Source organism: Heptranchias perlo, chromosome 19 (assembly GCF_035084215.1).
Source record: "Heptranchias perlo isolate sHepPer1 chromosome 19, sHepPer1.hap1, whole genome shotgun sequence".
Classification (NCBI taxonomy): domain Eukaryota; kingdom Metazoa; phylum Chordata; class Chondrichthyes; order Hexanchiformes; family Hexanchidae; genus Heptranchias; species Heptranchias perlo.
The window spans coordinates 32,084,588-32,104,654 of NC_090343.1; the positions used below are offsets into that span (position 1 = coordinate 32,084,588).

A 20,067-nucleotide genomic window follows, 5' to 3' on the forward strand; every position below is an offset into this window, starting at 1 on the left:
TCATGCTATCGAAGTGGTTGGTACTGTACAACAGATTTGCGCCAAATAGAATTCCACAGCGGTTGCTAAGATGCAAGAATCTTGCAAATCCTCTAGGATTAGATGCAGCTGTCTTGCAATGTTGGAAAACTGTAACGGGTCATTTCAAAAGGAAGTTCATGGTGTATAATGTTTTTCTGCTGAAAAAGCTACCTCAAGGCTTTGTTTATTTTTAAGGGAAGTACCTACTGAGACTTTTTGACTATAAACATCTAAACACATTTGAAAAAAAGTTATGTCAACTGAGAATCATGGGTTATAGCACGGAAGGAGGCCATTCGGCCTGTCAAGTCTGCGCTGGCTCTATGCAGGAGCAATCCAGCTAGTCCCACTCCCCCTCCCTATCCTTGTAGCCCTGCAAATTTTTTCCTTTCAAGTACTTATCCCGTTTCCTTTTGAAGGCTGCGATTGAATCTGCCTCCACTACCCACCCCCCACTCCCGCCTCTCCCCCGGCAGTGCATTCCAGATCATAACCACTCGTGTGTTTGGGGGAAAAAAAGCTTTTCCTCGTCACCTTTGCCAATCAGCTTAAATCTATGCCCTCTGGTTCTTGATCCTTTTTTTATTTGTTCATGGGATGTGGGTGTCGCTGGTGAGGCCAGCATTTATTGCCCTTGAGAAGGTGGTGGTGAGCCGCCTTCTTGAACCGCTGCAGTCCGTGGAGTGAAGGTTCTCCCACAGTGCTGTTAGCTAGGGAGTTCCAGGATTTTGACCCAGTGACTATGAAGGAACGGCGATATGTTTCCAAGTCGGGATGGTGTGCGACTTGGAGGGGAACGTGCAGGTGGTGGTGTTCCCATGTGCCTGCTGCCCTTGTCCTTCTAGGTGGTAGATGCCGTTGGTTTGGGAAGTGCTGTCGAAGAAGGCTTGGCGAGTTGCTGCAGTGCATCCTGTGGATGGTACACACTGCAGCCACAGTGCCCACCAGTGGTGAAGGGAGTGAATGTTTAGGGTGATGGATGGTGCGCCAATCAAGCGGGTTGCTTAGTCCTGGATGGTGTTGAGCTTCTTGAGTGGTGTTGGAGCTGCACTCATCCAGACAAGTGGAGAGTATTCCATCGCACTCCTGACTTTTGCTTTGTAGATGGTGGAAAGGCTTTGTGGAGTCGGGAGGTGAGTTGCTCGCCACAGAATACCCTGCCTCTGACCTGCTCTTGTAGCCACAGAATTTATGTGGCTGGTCCAGTTAAGTTTCTGCCAATGGGAACAGTTTCTCTATATCTACTCTGTCTAGACCCTTCATGATTTTGAATACCTCTATCAAATCTCCTCGTAACTTTCTCCATTCCAAGGAGAACAACCCCAGCTTCTCCAGTCTATCCATGTAACTAAAGTCCCTCCTCCTTGGAATCATTCTAGTAAATCTCTTCTGCACCTTCTCCAAGGCTTTCACATCTTAAAGTGTGCTGCCCAGAACTGGATACCATACTCCCAGTTGTGGCCGAATCAGTGTTTTATAAAGGTTCTTCATGACTTCATTACTTTTGTACTCAGTGCCTCTATTTATAAAGCCTAGGATCCCGTATGCTTTTATAACTGCTTTCTCAACCTACCCTACCACCTTCAACAATTTGTGTAAATAATACCCCCAGATCTCTGTTGTTTTACCCCTTTTAAAATTGTGCCCATTAGTTTATATTGCCTCTCCTCATTTTTCCTACCGAAATGCATTACCTCGTGTTTTTCTGCGTTAAATTTCATCTGCCACGTGTCTGCCTGTGCCACCAGCCTGTTTATATCCTCTTGAAGTCTATCACTCTCCTCCTCACTGTTCACTACCCTTCCAAGTTTTGTCATCTGCAAACTTTGAAATTATGCCCTGTAAACCCAAGTATAAGTCATTAATATATATCAAGAAAAGCAGTGGTCCCAGCACCAACCCCCGGTGAACACCACTGTACACCTCCCGCCAGTCCGGAAAACAACCATTCATCACTACTCTCTGTTTCCTGTTACTTAGCCAATTCTGTATCCATGTTGCTACTGCCCCTTTACATCATGGGCCACAATCTTGATGATAAGCCTACCATGCGGTACTTTATCAAATGCCTTTTGAAAGTCCGTATACACCACATCAACTGCATTGCCCTCATCTACCCTCTCTGTTATCTCATCAAAAGACTCAATCAAGTTAGTTAAACACGATCTGCCTTTAACATATCCGTGCTGACTTTCCCTAATCAATCCACACTTGTCCAAGTGACTGTTAATTCTGTCCCGGATTATGATTTCTAAAAGTTTCCCCACCACCGAGGTTAAACTTACTGGCCTATAGTTGCTGGGTTTATGCTTACACCCTTTTTTGAACAAGGGTGTAACATTTGCAATTCTCCAGTTCTCTGGCACCTCCCTCGTATCTAAGGATGTTTGGAAGATTATGGCCAGTACCTCCGCAATTTCCACCCTTACTTCCCTCGGCAACCTAGGATGCAACCCATCTGGACCGGGCGACTTATCTACTTTAAGTACAGCTAGCCTTTCCAGTACCTCTATCAATTTTTAGCCCATCCAGTATCTCAACTATATCTTCCTTTACTGAGACACTGGCAGCATCTTCTTCCTTGGTAAAGACAGATGCAAAGTATTCATTTAGTACCTCAGCCATGCCCTCTGCCTCCATGAGTCGATCTCCTTTATGGTCTCTAATCAGCCCCACCCTTCCTCTTACTACCCGTTTACTGTTTACGTAGCTGTAGAAGACTTTTGGATTCCCTTTTATGTTGGCCGCCAGTCTATTCTCCTACTCTCTTTGCCCCTCTTATTTCCTTTTCACTTCCCCTCTGAACTTTCTATATTCTGCCTGGTTCTCACTTGTGTTATTGACCTGACATCTTGGTTAAGTTGGCCAATACAAATATAATATGTCAGTGTTTCCATAATTTATCTGTTTTATGGAAAGCTGCTAACCTCAATGCAGTAATAGAATAAGTACCTAAGTGTGGTTTAATCATTATTTCATTACTGTAGTTAAGCAATTTAACATTGGGGGAAGAAAAACAGAACTATTCAAATCACCTAAGGCTTGGTCCACATAACTATGCATTATTTTATCAAATACTGTACATTGAATCCAAATATTTGTTTTGTACCTTTTCAGAGAAGTTAAAGTTTATTTGCTTAATCTAGTGCCCAGGGACCTATGCAAAATGTGTGATGATAAAAGCATGTTCTAGAAGAGCTGTTTGATCTCTTTCCTGTAACTGAAATGCGCACTCAATCATTGTCTTTCTAGCCCTTCTCTCTTACTTTCTTTTCCTCTTTTCTCCCTGCCCTTCACCCCCAAAAATTGTAAACTGTAGCCCTGTGCTGGTTTAATAGTGATTGACCACTAATGGTGCTCGACATTTTTACTGTATTAAAACTGACTATGAAACATGCTATGTTGAAGTACGTTCTAGAGAAGTCCCCTTCTGTTAGAAAGTGTGCATTGGGATTTTGGGATGTTGAGTGGAAGGATTGTTTGTTTCAGCTACTGAGTAAAACCTTGATCTAAGTCCTCATGGTCATGACCACTGCTTTATGACTGTCATTCCATTTTTATTTTATGGAATTCCAGGATTTTTTAATATTATTTTAGGAATTGCATTGTGATTCGGTCCATTTTTCCTTGAAGAGCAAAAACCAGTGGCTTTGTTGAATGTCTATAATCAGAGACACTGGTTTACAGTACTGAATAAATTAAATCCATTTTCCAGAGTCCACATTCTTTGAACTCCTTCAGCTGTAAGTTTCTTCACACAACCTCCGTTGTTCTGGCACCAGCCTATTTCTTGGCCTCTGCAGTACCATTGGCAGTGGCTCCTTCAATCACTACATCCCTACCTACATAACACCCTCCCTCAGCATCTCTCCTTGGTCACCCCTTCCCTGCTTCAAAAGGCCCTGCTCTTTGACTGCTTACTAAACTGCTAATTCCTTTTCCCTTTCTCCATACTCGTTAGTGTCCACAGCTCTGTAAAATACTCTAGCACCTCTGTACGTAAGAAGCGCTATCGAAATGTCAGTTGTAGTCATGATTCTGGGATTTTTTTTTTAAACGGGTGTTTTGGGGACCTTATTCCACATCTATCCCTGTTGTATCTGGGGAACTTTTTTTGCAGAAGTTAGCAATCTAGGGACAATGATGCCTCGTTAGCATTCTTGGAAATCTTGTGTACACGACAATAGATCCTTCTTAACCAGACTACACCTGCTGGATTAGTAATGCCTATTAACTATGACTTTGCTTTATGCTGTTTATCAGTTCAGTTGTGAAGTTGCACAATAATGCAGAAAATGATACTTTTTAGAAAAAAAATCTCATCTCTTTCCCCCTCCCAAAGATGCTAACTTGCTGTAGTTCCGTTTCATGGAATCTGGCTTGTATATGTAAACCTAGCAGCAACAACACGATGTTACATTTATGTAACATTTTTAACACCCCAAAGTACTTCAGAGAGATGTAATCAGAAATAAATGGATGTTGGGCCAAAGGAGGCTCTCTTACTTGGCACCCATTTTTTGCCTGATTGCCTCTCTGTGAATTACATTGAGGCACTTTTCGGTGTTCAGGGTGCCATAAAAATGCAAGTTGCTATGGTCAATCCAGATCTGTTGATGGATGGCTAAACCAGCTATGCGCCAGATACAGTCACGTCTGCTTGATTGGACTTGATCTTGCGAAGATGGGGGAGGGGTCACGGGGAATAATTGGGATGGGAGAGAGTAAAGGCTTTGCTGGTTATAAGGATGTTGAAGGTGGAGAGAGTGGGTCAGCAGATTGACAGCTGCAGAAATATCATGACAAATGGAAAGCCAAAGGCCAGGTAGTTGGGAGTTTGTAAGTGACTTGGGGGAAGAGTTTTTTTTTCCCCAGGGATGGACGCAGTAGGAAGTGATTTTAGAAGGAGGTAGTGGGATGTGGGTAGGGAGGAATATAAGGCAGCAAATCAAAAATGGCCTGGTCAGTGATCAAGAAAGCTAGACAAAGTGCACAGAAGTTTCAAAAAATTTGATACGCACCCAAAATAGCTGACCAACTGAGAACGGCACTGAATACAAGCCTGTGATATGTAAAAATAAGTAGTTACACTGGTTTTGTAACTTAATCTGTACTTATACCCAACATTCCTTTACTTGCATTGGAGGAAGAAAATATAAATACATGAAAGCCTGAAAAGGCACAAATTTGGCAGTGCATTTTGTGTTGTGGGGGGGATGGGTTATCCTCCCCTCCAAAAAAAAGTAGAATTTTTACATTAAAAATGTTATGCATTCTGGACAATTTCAAGCAATTTCATTTTGCAATTAATAGATTAAAAGGAAAAATCTACAGTATTTGGATTTTCAGCAGACCAACCAGATCCACTTGCCCAAAAATTACCTCAGCGATCGCACTCCCATATCCAACCCTGCCCAATCAGAGACATTATACTCCATTCAACTGCCCACATTTGTAGAGATGGTTCCAACCCTTCCAGTTCATTTTGATGCCTTGCTCTCTTGCTCTCCACCCCAACCACCCATCCTCAGGCTTAATTCATTCTTTTTCACCCCAAGCCAGTTCATGCTGGTGCTCCATTTCCACCTTGTGTTTAGGCTGATGCTATTTTTCTCCTTTCCCTGCTTCCAATGACATTTATCATCTCCCCCCAGTGTAATCTGGCATTCTTCATACCCCACTCCAGTTCAAGCTAACACTTTTTCTCCCTATTCCTTTCCTTCATGCCCCCACCCCACCCCCCATATTCATGCTGGCACTCTCCTTCCCCAATCCCTTACAATTAATAATGGCACTGTTTCTTTTTTTTCTTCCCCCCCCCCCCCCCCCCCCAAATTCCAAGGTACCAATCCCAGATTCTGTTCTCCCCTCAGTTCCACTCCTTCCTCCAATGCTGTTGCTAAAAAAAAAGGACATTGGCTTTTGCACACAGGAAATCCCGTTCTCATGAGAATTACTGCCTACAGCGTGCAGCATTGGGATTACTTAGGAGTGACATGGGGCCTGGACTGTGCTGATTTTTGTCAGTAAATGCTGACTGGACCCCCCCCCCCCCCAAAAAAAAAAATATTGACAAATCTTCACCTTGGCCTAATAGCCATTCTTCATGTTAACCTCGATAGTGCATGTTTACAAGCTATTATCTGAGAACCATTGCAACCTGATCCTGTCTTAAGACTATGTCCATGTATGCACATTTTACAGCAAGGGTCACTAGTGCACAATCAGGAGCAAGAACTCTGGTAGATTCTATTATTCCCCAGTGCAGGGGCTTTGAGGCTTACCTACTGCCTCTTTATTTTAAATTTCAAAATATACATTATTTCATTGAACTGTGTGTATCTTTAAATTCTATGTAAATATCTCAATTCCAACTTGTACAATTCAAACCAGAACACTACAGATTGCACACAAAGCGATCTCATTATTACAATTCAAACACTGTATTTCTTATGACTCAAGGTATACAATACAAGGTGGGGTGGCCTTTCCCCATAGAGCCTTTGCGTAGGTCGCACCTCGCCGCAGCATGCACTCCTGGACCTTGGAGTGCACCAGTCGGCAACGCTAGGCCGTCGACGGCTCCTTCAGCTGGAAGCCCAGCATGTTTCGGGCGGACCAAAGCGCCTCCATCACCGATTTGGTCTTCCAGCCGCAACTGATATCTGTCTCTGTGTGCGTCCCAGGGAACAGCCATAGAGCACAGCGTCCTGTATTACCGAACTGTTTGGGATAAACTGGGACAGATACCAACGCATCTTTCTCCAAACCCTCTGCGCAAAGGTGCAGCCCATCAGGAGGTGGACGATGGTCTCCTCCCTGCCTCTGCCTCGAGAGTAGCTCGTGGTGGCGCTGAGGTTCTGTGCGTGTTGGAAGGACTGCATTGGAAGGGCCTTTCTCACCACCATGCAGGCTACATCCTGGTGCCTGTTGGTCATTTCTGGCGTCGACATTCTGCCAAATGGCATCGACCGTTTGGTTGGGGAAGAAACCGATAAGTCCACCCTCTCCGTTCCTTCCAGGATTCTTAGAACATTTCGTGAATACCTACTGCCTCCTGGTTCAGATCAGCTAATGCAGGACAGCCTGGGGATGAAACATGGAACCTTCCTCATCAGTTTGTATACCACACTTCCCCCACGGGCCATTTGGGGAGCTTGATTTGCCTTCTGTGTGAGGGCATGAAATTGATATTCCTGTCCAAGTAGGTTTAAATTTATCTACGAATGTCTAAAAGGACATTATGCATGAACCCTATGAAATGTTAATGAAAACAAAATTGTTAAAATATTCAAATGATCCCTTTCTTCATAACTAAGAAGGAAATGAATCAAAGCTTATCTTTACAAGCATTCCAGCACAGTGACTCATTCAGTGGAATCTGGATAAGCGTGTACCTGACCGAAACACACAACCAGTATAACATTCCTTTCCCCACCCACTTATGCAACCAAGCTGTAACAAGCTAGGTGGTTTGTTCAGTTAATATGTTGAGTAATTGTAACCATTTAAACTGAGAAACCACTCTGCTTACTGCTCATTATTCAGTAATTGTTGTTGCACTTAGTAAGCACCACATCCCATTATCTCAGTCTTGGGGCAGTGAGAATGCCTCTTTATTCATTTGTCCTCCACATACCTTCAGGATATGTCCACCATCAAACTGAGATCACGCTGCCAAATATTCTTTTCACCAATTTTCTCCAGTTCTCCTCCCCGCCCCCCCCCCCCCCCCACAATTCCTCTCCTGACTCTTGTACGGTTCCATGAGTGCATATGTCTTCCGGTATCTCACCAAAGTGGCCATCCTTCATGTATGAGCCTCGACAATAAGTGTTAGCAAGCTATTTGACCATAGGGGCATCAGAGCCCAACCCATTTCTGTCCTCACCCAGTGTCCCCCAGTTGCATTTCCAATAGGGCTTTCTATGGGAAAACTCTGGGCAATTTTCTCCTCATTAACCCAGAGCACCAAGGCCAGCTCTAGAGCACCTACTTGTGACCCTGACTGAAATCAGCTAACTGCCCAGCCCACGATTGAAATAGTACCTTCCTGGTCTGTATGACTCTGGACTTTGCCCTTGAATCATGTGATATTCTCCAATCCGATACTGCATTAAAGTTTTGTCCACAGTCCAGCCCTCGATAGCCGATACGCAACAATAAGGTTACATATTGCTTTCCCAATCTTTCTAGTATAGGTCACTTCTAACTTGCAAAGCTTCCACATTATTGTCATCATTATGGAGTCAAAGTCCAGGAATTTGCTACCTAATACCATTGTGTAAGCACCATTATCACAAGAAGGCCTACCACCATCATCACCTCACGACAACTAGGATGGGTAATAAATGCAGTTTTGTAAACTTCACACACGTTCCAAGAATAAATTTAAAAAGAAAGAGAACTAGTCAAGAAAAGTTGGTGTAGAACTCTGTTCAGACATCTTTTTCTGAAATGCATGAGCACTAAATGAACCAAAAGGAGTAATACTGTTGGGTAAAGCAGTTGGCTGTACATTGTAAAAACCAGCACTGAAAATTTGAGTCTGTCACTGCATTATTTTGTTATGTATGCCTGTTTTACCCCGTTCTCTTAAGAGTGAATCATGTAAAGGAATGGTTTCACAGGTCCTCTGATACTTCATGTAAGTGGCTACACGTGTGAGCCTGGACAGTGAATGTTAGCAGACTATTGGACTGTAAGAGGCCCAATCTCATTTTCATAAAATATGCGTACGTGCACTTTTCGCATTGACAATTGTGTCGCTGCTGTTGCCCTGACAGATCATCTAACTCAGCACAGACCATGATGTAACTAGGAGTGTTCCTGCACCTATTGGCTCAGTACCATGCCAGGTGGAGCAACTGAAGCACCAGGGCTGTCTGTGCCAACTATTTTGACTAAGGTTGATATAAACATAGAAATTTCAGTTCAGAAGGAGACAATTAGTCCATTGTGCCAGTGCTGGTACCGAGTTATCTACTCTAATCACATTTCAATAGACATTTGTAATGCATTCCATATTCTCTTTGCATGAAAAAAAAATTTGATGTCTCTCCTTGCCCCCATTGCTCTTGTACTAGTGCTAAGTTTATGCCCTCTTTTGTTACTGATTCACACAAGTAGAAATAATCTTTCACTGCTTAGACTCTCAAATCATTTCAAAATTTTGAACACTTCCAATTGATCTTTCTCTACTGTAGTGATGCAGCCCAGTTTCTCTAATCTTTCTTAATGGTATCATCTCATTCCTGGTGTCGTCCTAGTTAACCTATGCTGCACCTGGGGTGCCCAAAACTACACACGCTATTCCCATTGTGCCCCAACCAATGTCTTGTACAGATTCATCACCAGTTCCTTGTTTTTGTATTCAATGCTCCTGTAAATAAATCCAGAAACCCATTTGCTCTTTTATGGTTTATTTAATGTCGACAAGCCAATTCCATGCAAATTAGCTACTTTTTTTAACCGATGATACCTTCATTTTTGTGTTCAATTTTTAAAAAGTCAGTTTAATTCTCTACTTACATTAGAGTACAAGAGTCTGTGCTCTGAGCCCAGCGATCTTTATATTGGGAGGTGTATCCCACATCGATGGAATACCACAAAGCCAGCTGTATGAGGTGGGTTGAATTTAGCTGCCCAGTACACTGGTAGTAAGATAAGTTGTAAAACTGGTGGACGGAAAAGATAAATTTGTGCAAAAGAAAATCCTGTAAGCTTCATCGCTATGGAGAGCAAATCAGTGGTCCAGACAGGAGACCTAGGAGAGAGGGAAATGCTGAAGAATGCATACAGGCAGTAACTACCTGACTGAACTGCAACAAGTTGTTGATGGGGAGGTAAAACCACTGCATCACATCATGTCCACCTGCACAGATGGAGCCTTGAGATCCCAGAAACATGCTGGACGAGCTGAAAAGAGAGTCTTGTTCCAATTTTTTTAAAGATGTGTATGGTCATAGGTAGTGATTGTAAAAGAAATTTGTTTTGCCAACTTTCAAATTGTGCAAGTTATAATTTTCAGATAAATGATAAGATTGTTTTGAAGTGAGACTTGGCTGATATGGGATTAAATGTCAGAGTGGGAATGATAATGATGAGCGGTCAATGCTTTAGGTGTGTTTGTTTTGTGTGCCCTTAGGCACAGCAAGTATTGAGAATGAAGGATACACCACCTAGCTGTCTGGCTGAGAAACTCCTTCACATCAGAACATTGAGTAACTTCGGTGCCGATTCATGTGCTAATTTTGCATTCTTCAAAAGTCTGCTCTTGCAGATCTTTGTTTTTTGAGTGGTTAAAAAGAATCTACCCTAACTTAAAAGAGCAGCACAACCGTTTCATAAATCCAGAGCAACTTTAATTTCCAGTCAAATTATAACTTTGGGCCATTTTGAATTAAAGCTTGGATAGTCAAAGTAAATGCAGTGCCTTTACATTACACTTTGTCAGACAAAAACTTAATGAAACATGATTATTACAGTGAATGATCTGTGTCTTCATCTCAAAGCTGTGATGAAACAAACTTTGATATCCTGCAAATAGTGTATTTGTATTTTTGTGTTTTGGACATAATGGATCCATTTTTCACTTTTTCTTTCTAATGTTCTCATCTCTCCTCAAGGCATTAACTCATTTCCAGCAGGGATCACTCCCTCCCCCCAAAAAATGACATTTACAGAAAGTGTACACTTTTTCCTAATCAGCACAATGGAAGCAAAATCTGCAATTTTTTTCATTAAGTTGGATTCTTGCCATTTCAGTTCATTTGTCATATTTATAATTTGTTTCCTTCTGGTTTAATTTTATAATTGTTCTCCTGTCTCATTCAGACATTTTCTTCTATCAAGGCTTGCATTTTCTCCCCCACCCTTTGTTTAAATTGGATGCCTGTCTAGGTTTAAATGCACAAGTGGCTCATTCACTGCTTTTTTTTTGGCTGAACCTGCCCCAGCTGACTTGTTTGCATATAAACCTACAAAGCCATGAATTATTACATACAAATAACTGGAATGGTATTACATAGAATTACATAGAAATTACAGCACAGTAACAGGTGTTTCGGCCCAACTGGTTTATGCTCCACATGAGGCTCCTCCCACTCTACTTCATCTGACCCTATCAGCACATCCTTCTGTTCCTTTCTCCCCCATGTACTTTTCTAGCTTCCCCTTAAATGCATCTATGCTATTAGCCTCAACTACTCCTTGTGGTAGTAAATTCCACATTCTAACCACTCTCTGGGTGAAGCAGTTTCTCCTGAATTCCTTATTGGATTTATTAATGACTACCTTATATTTATGGCCCCTAGTTTTGGACTCCCCCCACACGTGGAAACATCATCTGTCTACCCTATCAAACCCCTTCATAATTTTAAAGACCTCTATCAGGTCAAACCTCAGCCTTCTCTTTTCTGGAGAAAAGAGCCCCAGCCCATTCAGTCTTTCCTGTAGGATCTCTTGAGTCTACGAGCAGTTCCTTTCAAGTATAAGAAAATGGAGATGAGTGACAGCCTGGCGCTGCAGCACATTGGGTTCTTAATCTCAGTTAGGCCATCAAGTTGAAATGTTCTGCAGAAGTTATGCTTTTTGGCGTGGGAAGAAAAGGAATCGACCCAACATGCTCCTGGACACCTAATAACTGGTTGCAATATGTCATTAGTGGATGCCTTGAATTTTGTGTTCCGCTCTCCAGTGGGAAGCGTGATGTGCAGGACCTAGGATTTGATTTCTGAACTTTTTGAAGAATGTGAAATTGAATAATCGCTACGTGCTATAATGTGAAACTATTGGCCTACACTTCAGTGTGGTGTAACTGGGATTTTCACTCCAATAGGACATTCTGAAATCTTTAATGCAATATACAAACTTAATCCATAAAATGTATAAATATTACAACTTTTGAACTAGTTTGTGTCACCTCTCTAGCAGCTTCAGAGTTTAGCAGTGAGTTAGTTTGAGCTGTTATGTCTTGAAGTAGTGCAGTCATTCACCATCAATTTGCATTTTCTGTAGCAAGGACTCAATCAGAAACAAAGGAGCTATCGGCATTCTCGGAACTGCTATAAATGTGCTCAACTGAAGTACTAAAGAGGAGTTTGTGTTTGCAGGAAAATTCTGTTGCCAGCAAAAATAGCACTCATTATACCAACAAATATTTTGGGTTAAAAAAAATCAGCCAAAAGGATTGTGTTGCTAACACACTCTCTGGTTGGAAGGGTGCAGTTGTTTCCTCATGTAAAGGGAGGAAGTGAAAATTGGTGAATGAGTCACTGAGCTACTATGTATATGTATATCTTTTTTTGAAGCTTAACCTTCAATTTTAATGTTGAAAGATTTTCCTTGGACAAGGTTTTACTTGAAGTTGCTATAGATGACTTGGACATTTATAACTTGTCCATTTAATGTGTTGTAAGATGACACATACTCATTATTTATTTTGTATTTTGCAGAGGATGCTGATTACAGTGCCTTTGGTACAGACACTTTAACACGGAAAAAGAACGTCTTGTCAAATGTACTGCGTCCTGATAATAACCGAAAGAAACCTCCAATTGCCATCAGTTTGCCACGTGACTTCCGCCCAGTGTCTTCGATCATTGATGTGGACATTCTTCCAGAAACCCATCGAAGAGTGCGGCTATACAAACACGGGTCGGATAAACCACTAGGATTCTATATCCGCGATGGCTCGAGTGTCCGAGTAACTCCCCATGGACTTGAAAAAGTCCCTGGAATTTTCATCTCTAGATTGGTACAAGGGGGATTGGCAGAAAGCACCGGGCTGTTGGCCGTGAATGATGAAGTTCTTGAAGTGAATGGTATTGAGGTGTCGGGAAAAAGCCTCGATCAGGTGACTGATATGATGATTGCAAATAGCCACAATCTCATCATTACTGTGAAGCCAGCGAATCAAAGAAATAATGTTGTGAGGAACAGTCGGACTTCTGGTAGTTCAGGCCAGTCCACTGACAGTGGTACCAGCCATCCCACTTATATGGCATCCCCACATATTATGCAGAATTTCCATCCAGAAGAAGTGGACAGTGATGAAGAAACAGACATGGTCATCGAGGGCACCGGTGAGCCACAGCACATTCCAGTGGCAACGTCTACCAGTGCAAGCATAGCATCTTTAACAAAAAATGACCATAATCACGGTTTAACTCAGAATGGTTCTGTTGCGAGCAGTGAAGTAAATGTACACATATTAGCAGCTGCCACGAAAGTGGATCCTGCAGAAAAGGAGGACGTGAATAGACGAAGCATGGAGGAGGATGGCACTGTTATTACACTATAGGTTTCTTAACATGCACTTAGAGTGCCAATGACAGCTGGTTTTTAGGGTTGCCTGTTATGGGTTTTTTATGCTATACAGTAGCTATTTGTCAGAATTTGCAAACTGCTGCATGTGTGAAATGAGCAGCATAATATTTTAAATGGAAGGAACTCCAGAAGAAATACAAGACTTAAAATGGATGAAGTAGTTAGATTTTCATTGCTTGGGCCCATTCCTTTCCTTTTGTGTACATATATTTTTAAATAGGAGTATTTTTCAGAGAACCACGACTTTTAGAAAGGAGAAACATATAGCCCCTCCCTCCCAAACAGATATAACTAAGGAAAAAAAGTGACCTAGCATTGCCCCTATCTAAATAGTGATGTGGTCATTTTCTCACTGTAGAAGCAGACTAAGACCTGACTGTTCATAAAATTACTAGAAACGTTCCATTTAATTTTCTTTACAGATTATAAATTGTGATTAATCTGATTAGTGTACTTGAAAACCAAAACAAATCTTCAACATAACCACAGTTCTTAACTCCACTTGCATGCTCGTTTTTTTCCCCCCTTAGAAGATTTTGTTACATGGATGCAATTAATTCGTAATGTATCATTAGGCACTTTTTAAAACTAGCACGTTTAACCCACAGTGACTGCACAACAAGATGGGATTAAGTATAATTGTAAATTTCACTATACTCCTGTAATTGTATAATTACTATTTAATTCCTTACAAAATGCATGTTGCAGAGACTGATGTGCAAAATCCAGCTCTTTTTGGCTTTATTTTGTTTTTTTTTAAATCTAGTCTAATTAAGTGCATTGCTCAACTTAAAGGAGCAGTAAGTTTTTATAATTATGGCTCAAAACAGACAATCTAAAGTACTAACAATACCTATATATGATTTTAGCTCATTAAAATTCACTTCTTGTACTGGCATTGTATACATTTGCAAAGAATTATTTTGATTTTAATTACCAGAGAGTATTCCTAGCTGGATATTTTGTAAAAAAAACACCAACGCCCGCAGAGCTGCTGATGCTAATGTGAACATGGGAATTCAGCCAGGAAATGACATTTTAACAGTACTGGTGCCCATAAACATGCCATAAAATTCTTCTGCGTTGTGCACAGACTTTATAAAAACTAAATCAAACAGACTAATACTCCTACTAGCTCTAGCAAAGACTTGGCACAGCCACGATAGGCCAAATGGCCTCCTTTTGCGCTATAAACTTCTATGGGTAGTTGGAACTATGACAGGAATTAAGTTTTGCTTAAAACACAAACTGACCAGGCACTCAACAAACCTACTGTTTGGGTATAAACATTGGGTTTAAGTTGCCAGTTTTTCCTTTTGATGTTCTGGGTTTGTACTGTAGAATAGCATGGCCCCAGTAACGGATTCTTATTTTTTTTACCCCAATTCTCTGAGGAATATTGCCCTCTCTCAGGATTTTATTTTCTAATCTACTTTGCTTATTTTATTGAACCATGCCTGAGGGATAAAGCATTTTTAAAGATTTTTTTCTTATTAGGTTCTCGAAAGTACATTCACATTTTATGAAGCCATTATAAGTGTACAATTAAGATTAGTTTTTGTGGTTACATTTTCGCCCTCCTGTCTTCGCAGTTTCTCAGAACTTTCAAATAGAATAACATTTACATCAAATCTGAAATGCCATTTTATATTGCATTGCAAACATGGGAGGTCCCCATGTCTAAGGCAATCCAATTCACAAAAGAACAGTAAACACTTCAGGCCCATTACAGAAAGATCTAGGGGGGGGGGGGGGGGGAGTTGTTTGCTGATCTGTTACCGATTTGGGGAATTGTCCGTAATGTAGGTGCTTGCTGGTTGTGGAACACTGGTTTGTGTATCGTGCTTTCTGTAGAAGCCTGCTGCAACATGCTCTTAGCTTGCATGATTCCCAGTTTCTTCACCCAGCTAGAAGTCTTTCCTGTCAGCACAAAAAACAAATCCCCTTAAAATTGTAATACAAAATGTATTTTTAGTAATGCAAGAAACATTTTTTTTTTAAAGTTCACAGTGGTGTTTTGTGGCTTACACTTGCACTCTATATTGGATCAGGATGGGAGCAAACTGAACAGACTTGTCAAGAAAAATTGCTGCAAATTCTGCATACTGGCATGGAAGCAGATTTGCCTGAATCAGTTGCAGCAGCCCATAATATACTATAGATGTTAATTAAGTTTGGAAGTACAGCCAAGGAATCAAGCTGCATGGCAAAAGTAGAATGTATCTTGCACAGACCCTTCTTTCCTCTAAGAATGCAGATTTTTTTTTTAAGTAGTTTTAGTTGACATTTAAGCACATCTGATTTTTTACAAATGTGGTAATTGCTATTAACTTTTATATAAATATACACCTGGCAAGCATTCTAATCATAACATTAAATCATACATTTATGGCATACTGCTCCTTTTAATTGAATGCACAAGAAAAAACATTTTTCTAGGACAGGCTTTATAGTGTCTGAACTCACTACTTTTTGTGGCCTTTAAATCGTTAGTGAAAAGCGACCATTTTGGCCAAACAATTCACATTGGATTCTGACTGTGAAGACCCAGAAATTTCTCTGTTAATGTTAAACTTCTGGAATTAAAGAAGAGTCCTATTGAGATCAGTTTCAATTAGCTGGATTTTTTTTTTTAAATGCTTATTGATTTACATTGCACTCTGCCACAGAGTGATGGATGTGTATTCACACTAGTGTTCTACTTATGTGCTGTTACCTATCTCAGCCATTTCATCCACTATGGAGAGGTGCTTCCACAAAGGGAAGAAAAGGAAATTTAGTAGAAGACCGTGTCTGCCACTCTCACCCAGCTGCTGGGTTTAGAGCAATATTGGCAGAGCCCTGGAAGCAGGATGCCTGACCGTCTTTTTGCCTGGGGATGGTACATGATGTAGGGAGACTAATGCTGTTCTACTCCAGGTACCGGTTCAAAACTGCTATCTGGTTACAGCAACCCGGAACTGGAAGTTCTGAGTTGTATGCCACTGTCTGTCAGTTGCTGACCATAGTACAAATTAGATTTTTAATGTTGGTAAAGAGCTAACCGTATTAAAATGTTTCTCTGTGATCCAACCAGCTGTCTGAACAATTTAGGTTTGCTTTGCACCAGTTGTACTCATACTGAAGCAGAAGTGCTAACTCTTTGAGGTGATCTCACCTGGCTTACAGGAATTCAATCCAAGCAACTTTACTCCAAAGTTATGACAATTTTAGTTGGTGAAACTGAAATTACTTTCTACTGACAACCTGCAATATAACTCACCTGTAATGTCTCATGAAATGAGGATGTAAAACTGGCTCATAAATTATGGACTCAAAAAATTAATTGGTGTTGACCTTTACCGAATTGCATTGGAAGGAATAAGGCTTTATGTCGAACAATTTTTAATCTCTTGTTTTACCTTTATTTACCTCCACTGTAATTATTCTCAATTAAAACCTTTTTGAACTATTGTAATTTATTGTGACAGATAAAATGAACTCTACAATGTAAAGCTAAGCAACAGCATTTCTAACCGCCTTAATGCAGCTCTCTATACCAATACACAAATTTCAAAATGTAGCCTTGCCCTAAATTTCAAATCTTCTTTTGAGAGGCTTCTGACTTTTTAAACTCCATTTAATGTTTTATAGATAAATCAGTTGACTATGCTTAATAAATTCAAAATCACATCAATCCATATCAAACCTATAAAAAAACTTCATTTTCCTTAGCCACTGGGACAAATACAAGTCAAATACCTCCCTGGGCTGAAATGTCTAATTCTAAGTTGTATGTTTGGAATTCTAAATTGTGCAAACATTTATGATAGTCAACCAGCCAACAAAAGAATTAATTAGCTGAGAACGCATTTGTATTAAAATACTTGCTACTAGCAAAAAAAAAGTCAATTAAACTGAATATATTAAGTATAGATTTTTTTAATACGTGCATACAGTTGATACGTACTTACCTCAGGTAGCTGGCTTCCTCACAAGCATGTGATGCTTTAAAACCACCATCATAAAGATTCTAATTAGAATCTTTATGATGGTTTTAAAGCATTATTAAAATCTATAAATTGATCTGCTTGAGATTTATATTCGTTTTCTCAGCATGTAGTAGATACAACACAAACTACTAGATGTAATTAAGAGGTGTGCGTTTGAGACTGATTTGGCATTCTGACTTTCTAGATTGATAAGGATCCCCTCACTTTAAGTGTATGCCTCTTGATAGACTAAGGGCTCCTGTGGTGTCTCCAGGTTGGACCATTAATTGAGGAAGATAAAATGTGGGCAACTTTGAAGGGAGAGCAATAGGAAGTATTTTATTTAAATCAAAAACTGCAAATTGATTGGTATTTGTAAAACTAGCATATTCTCTAAGATGCAGGCACGTTAATCCATGTAGTATTTCTAGTATATACTTTTCAAAGTAAAGATGAGGCAATTTTGTAGTAATTTTCCCAAATAGCAGTGTTAGTGCACACATTGAAAATCTTCCAAGTTATTTGCATTCACTGTCCCATGCTTTTATTTTAATTTTTGATTTTAAAAGTCATCCTTTGCTTTGTAAAACTAACACCAAGCAGGATCAATTATACCCATATTGTCTTAATCACAATGCTACTGAAATATTTAATTGCCTTAATGCAGAAAGGCAATTTTTTTTCTATTGGGAGGATGGTTAAATGCTTACTAATTGTCTGAAATAAGACTACATGGAATACAAACAAAGTGCAATTTTGCTGAACTGAAGTAGTTCATGTTTCAGGTAAATAAACCTGCTCAATCTACATGAAAATAATGCACACCTTTCCCCCCCAGCTAATTAATTGACATTTGTTACACTAAAAAACAAAAACCTTGCTTCACTCAGTTTAAAATGAAGGGGAATGTTTCTTTTGCATCCAAAACATAATGGTGAGTGTGACTAAGCAGTACATAATAAAAAAAATCACTTTTAAATGATAACTGGATTTGAAATACATGAAATGCACTTGCTTTGACTTATTCGTAATGACACTGGACAAGTTTCAGATTTCCTGAACCTTATCTTTAAAACCATTATTTTTGGTTGCTCTGATGTAAAATCTTTTCAATGAAGCATACTGTTCCTTTTTACAAACTAAGACTGCATTTTTTGCACAAGAGTGCCGACTCAGAGTTTGTATTGTTCAGAACACAGTAATGCTCACCAATAGATTAACACTAAACAAAACACATTGCTGAGTTCATTGAAGAACTGGGAAATGGATCAAATAGTTTATAGTACCTCTGAAGATATGCATTCTGCTTGTGAATATACCCTCTGCTGGCTACTAGCAGTACTACATGTCTTAATATGACAATGCTGCTGAATTCTTTGTGGACTATTTATTAGCCCTTCCATCTCTAAAATAACCACTAGAACTGGAGGAAAATGTATAATTGCATGTTTTGAAATGGTTATTCCAAAATGATTATTTTATCATCTTGGATTGGATTATTTTGTATAAGTGATTAGTAGAATGGGAAAACAAATTGCAGTGACAATACATTTTTAGAGTCTTAGTCTTTTCTGTGTTTCATTTACTACCTCTTAGAATTATGATATTAAACACTGCACTCTGACTTTTAAAAAAAAAAAATCTTGACCAGTTACTTTCATTCCAAATAGTTTATATTCCATACTGTGAATATATAGCCACAAATTGCTTCTCTTTTCAAGCAACTGTAGGTGAAAAGCATTTAATGAAAATGCCCTTGCTGAGTTTTAGCTATTTTCTTGTTTATGAATAATATGCTATGGCTTCATGATTTTTTTTACCATGTGATATTTTTATGAAAAGATTTGTAAAGAATAGGCACAAATATCAGTATTTTCTTACCACTATACAATGTACATTTATATGATCACACTAAAGAGAAGCTTTACATTTTAGAATCAGAGACTGTAGCCTCATGCATAATATGATATTTGTATGAACTGGAGAAAATGAGTAGAGGCTTCAACTTTTGAAGTCTGGTTTCCCTACACTACATAAAGCATTGTGGTACATTTTATTTCTTCCCATTGTGGGATTAAGACAATAGATAGTGGTTATAAATGTGCATCATGCAAATCATAAATTTCTTTTAATAAATATTGCCCATGAGCTTTGGAACCATTCAACATTTTTAATGAGACATGTCTGAGCAATTTGGAAGTTCAAACCAAATTATATAAAGATGATGCGCAAAAGCCTGCGAGATGATTGCCTTCATCTGTATAAACCTGGTGGTTGCAGAGTTTGAGCCATATTTAACAACTTCATTATTGTGGCCAGGTTTTTGAACTTTGAAGTTACTTGAATTTGTCCAACAAACTGTTCCTCAGTCCAAATAAAACAAATGAGAGATTGCACTTTAATTCCCTTTGCTATAATTTTCACATAGCATGGACTTGGTACCAAATGCATTCTGTAGAAATGGGAACAGAAAAATTTGGCATGCATTCTGTTGAATATAACAATAAAAGCTGGTGAATAAACAAATTATTTTGTCTTATTTTGTCTGTGATAAAAGCAGTTGCTTTACTTGTTGGAGATAAAGAAACAAATCCTTACAAATTGTACCTGTGTCAATTAAATTGGAGATGCTGAGATCCAGAATATAATGTTCACAATTGTGTGGCAATATTTAATGTATTCTCTGTGCTTAGATGACATAAAGTGAGATTAATATCATAGTCTACACATTAAACCCAGAGATTAA

General features: G+C 39.6%; 1 protein-coding gene across 1 annotated transcript in view; it reads left to right on the forward strand.

Moving 5' to 3' along the window:
- LOC137335290 (partitioning defective 6 homolog beta-like) overlaps nucleotides 1-19,847 on the forward strand; it is a 55,039-nt gene extending 35,192 nt beyond the window's left edge. Inside the window, exon 3 of the mRNA XM_068000589.1 lies at nucleotides 12,477-19,847. Within this exon, the coding sequence (XP_067856690.1) occupies nucleotides 12,477-13,324 (848 nt within the window). The 3' untranslated portion in view covers nucleotides 13,325-19,847. The remainder of the gene's footprint in view (nucleotides 1-12,476) is intronic.
- The last annotated feature ends 220 nt before the right edge of the window (nucleotides 19,848-20,067 follow it).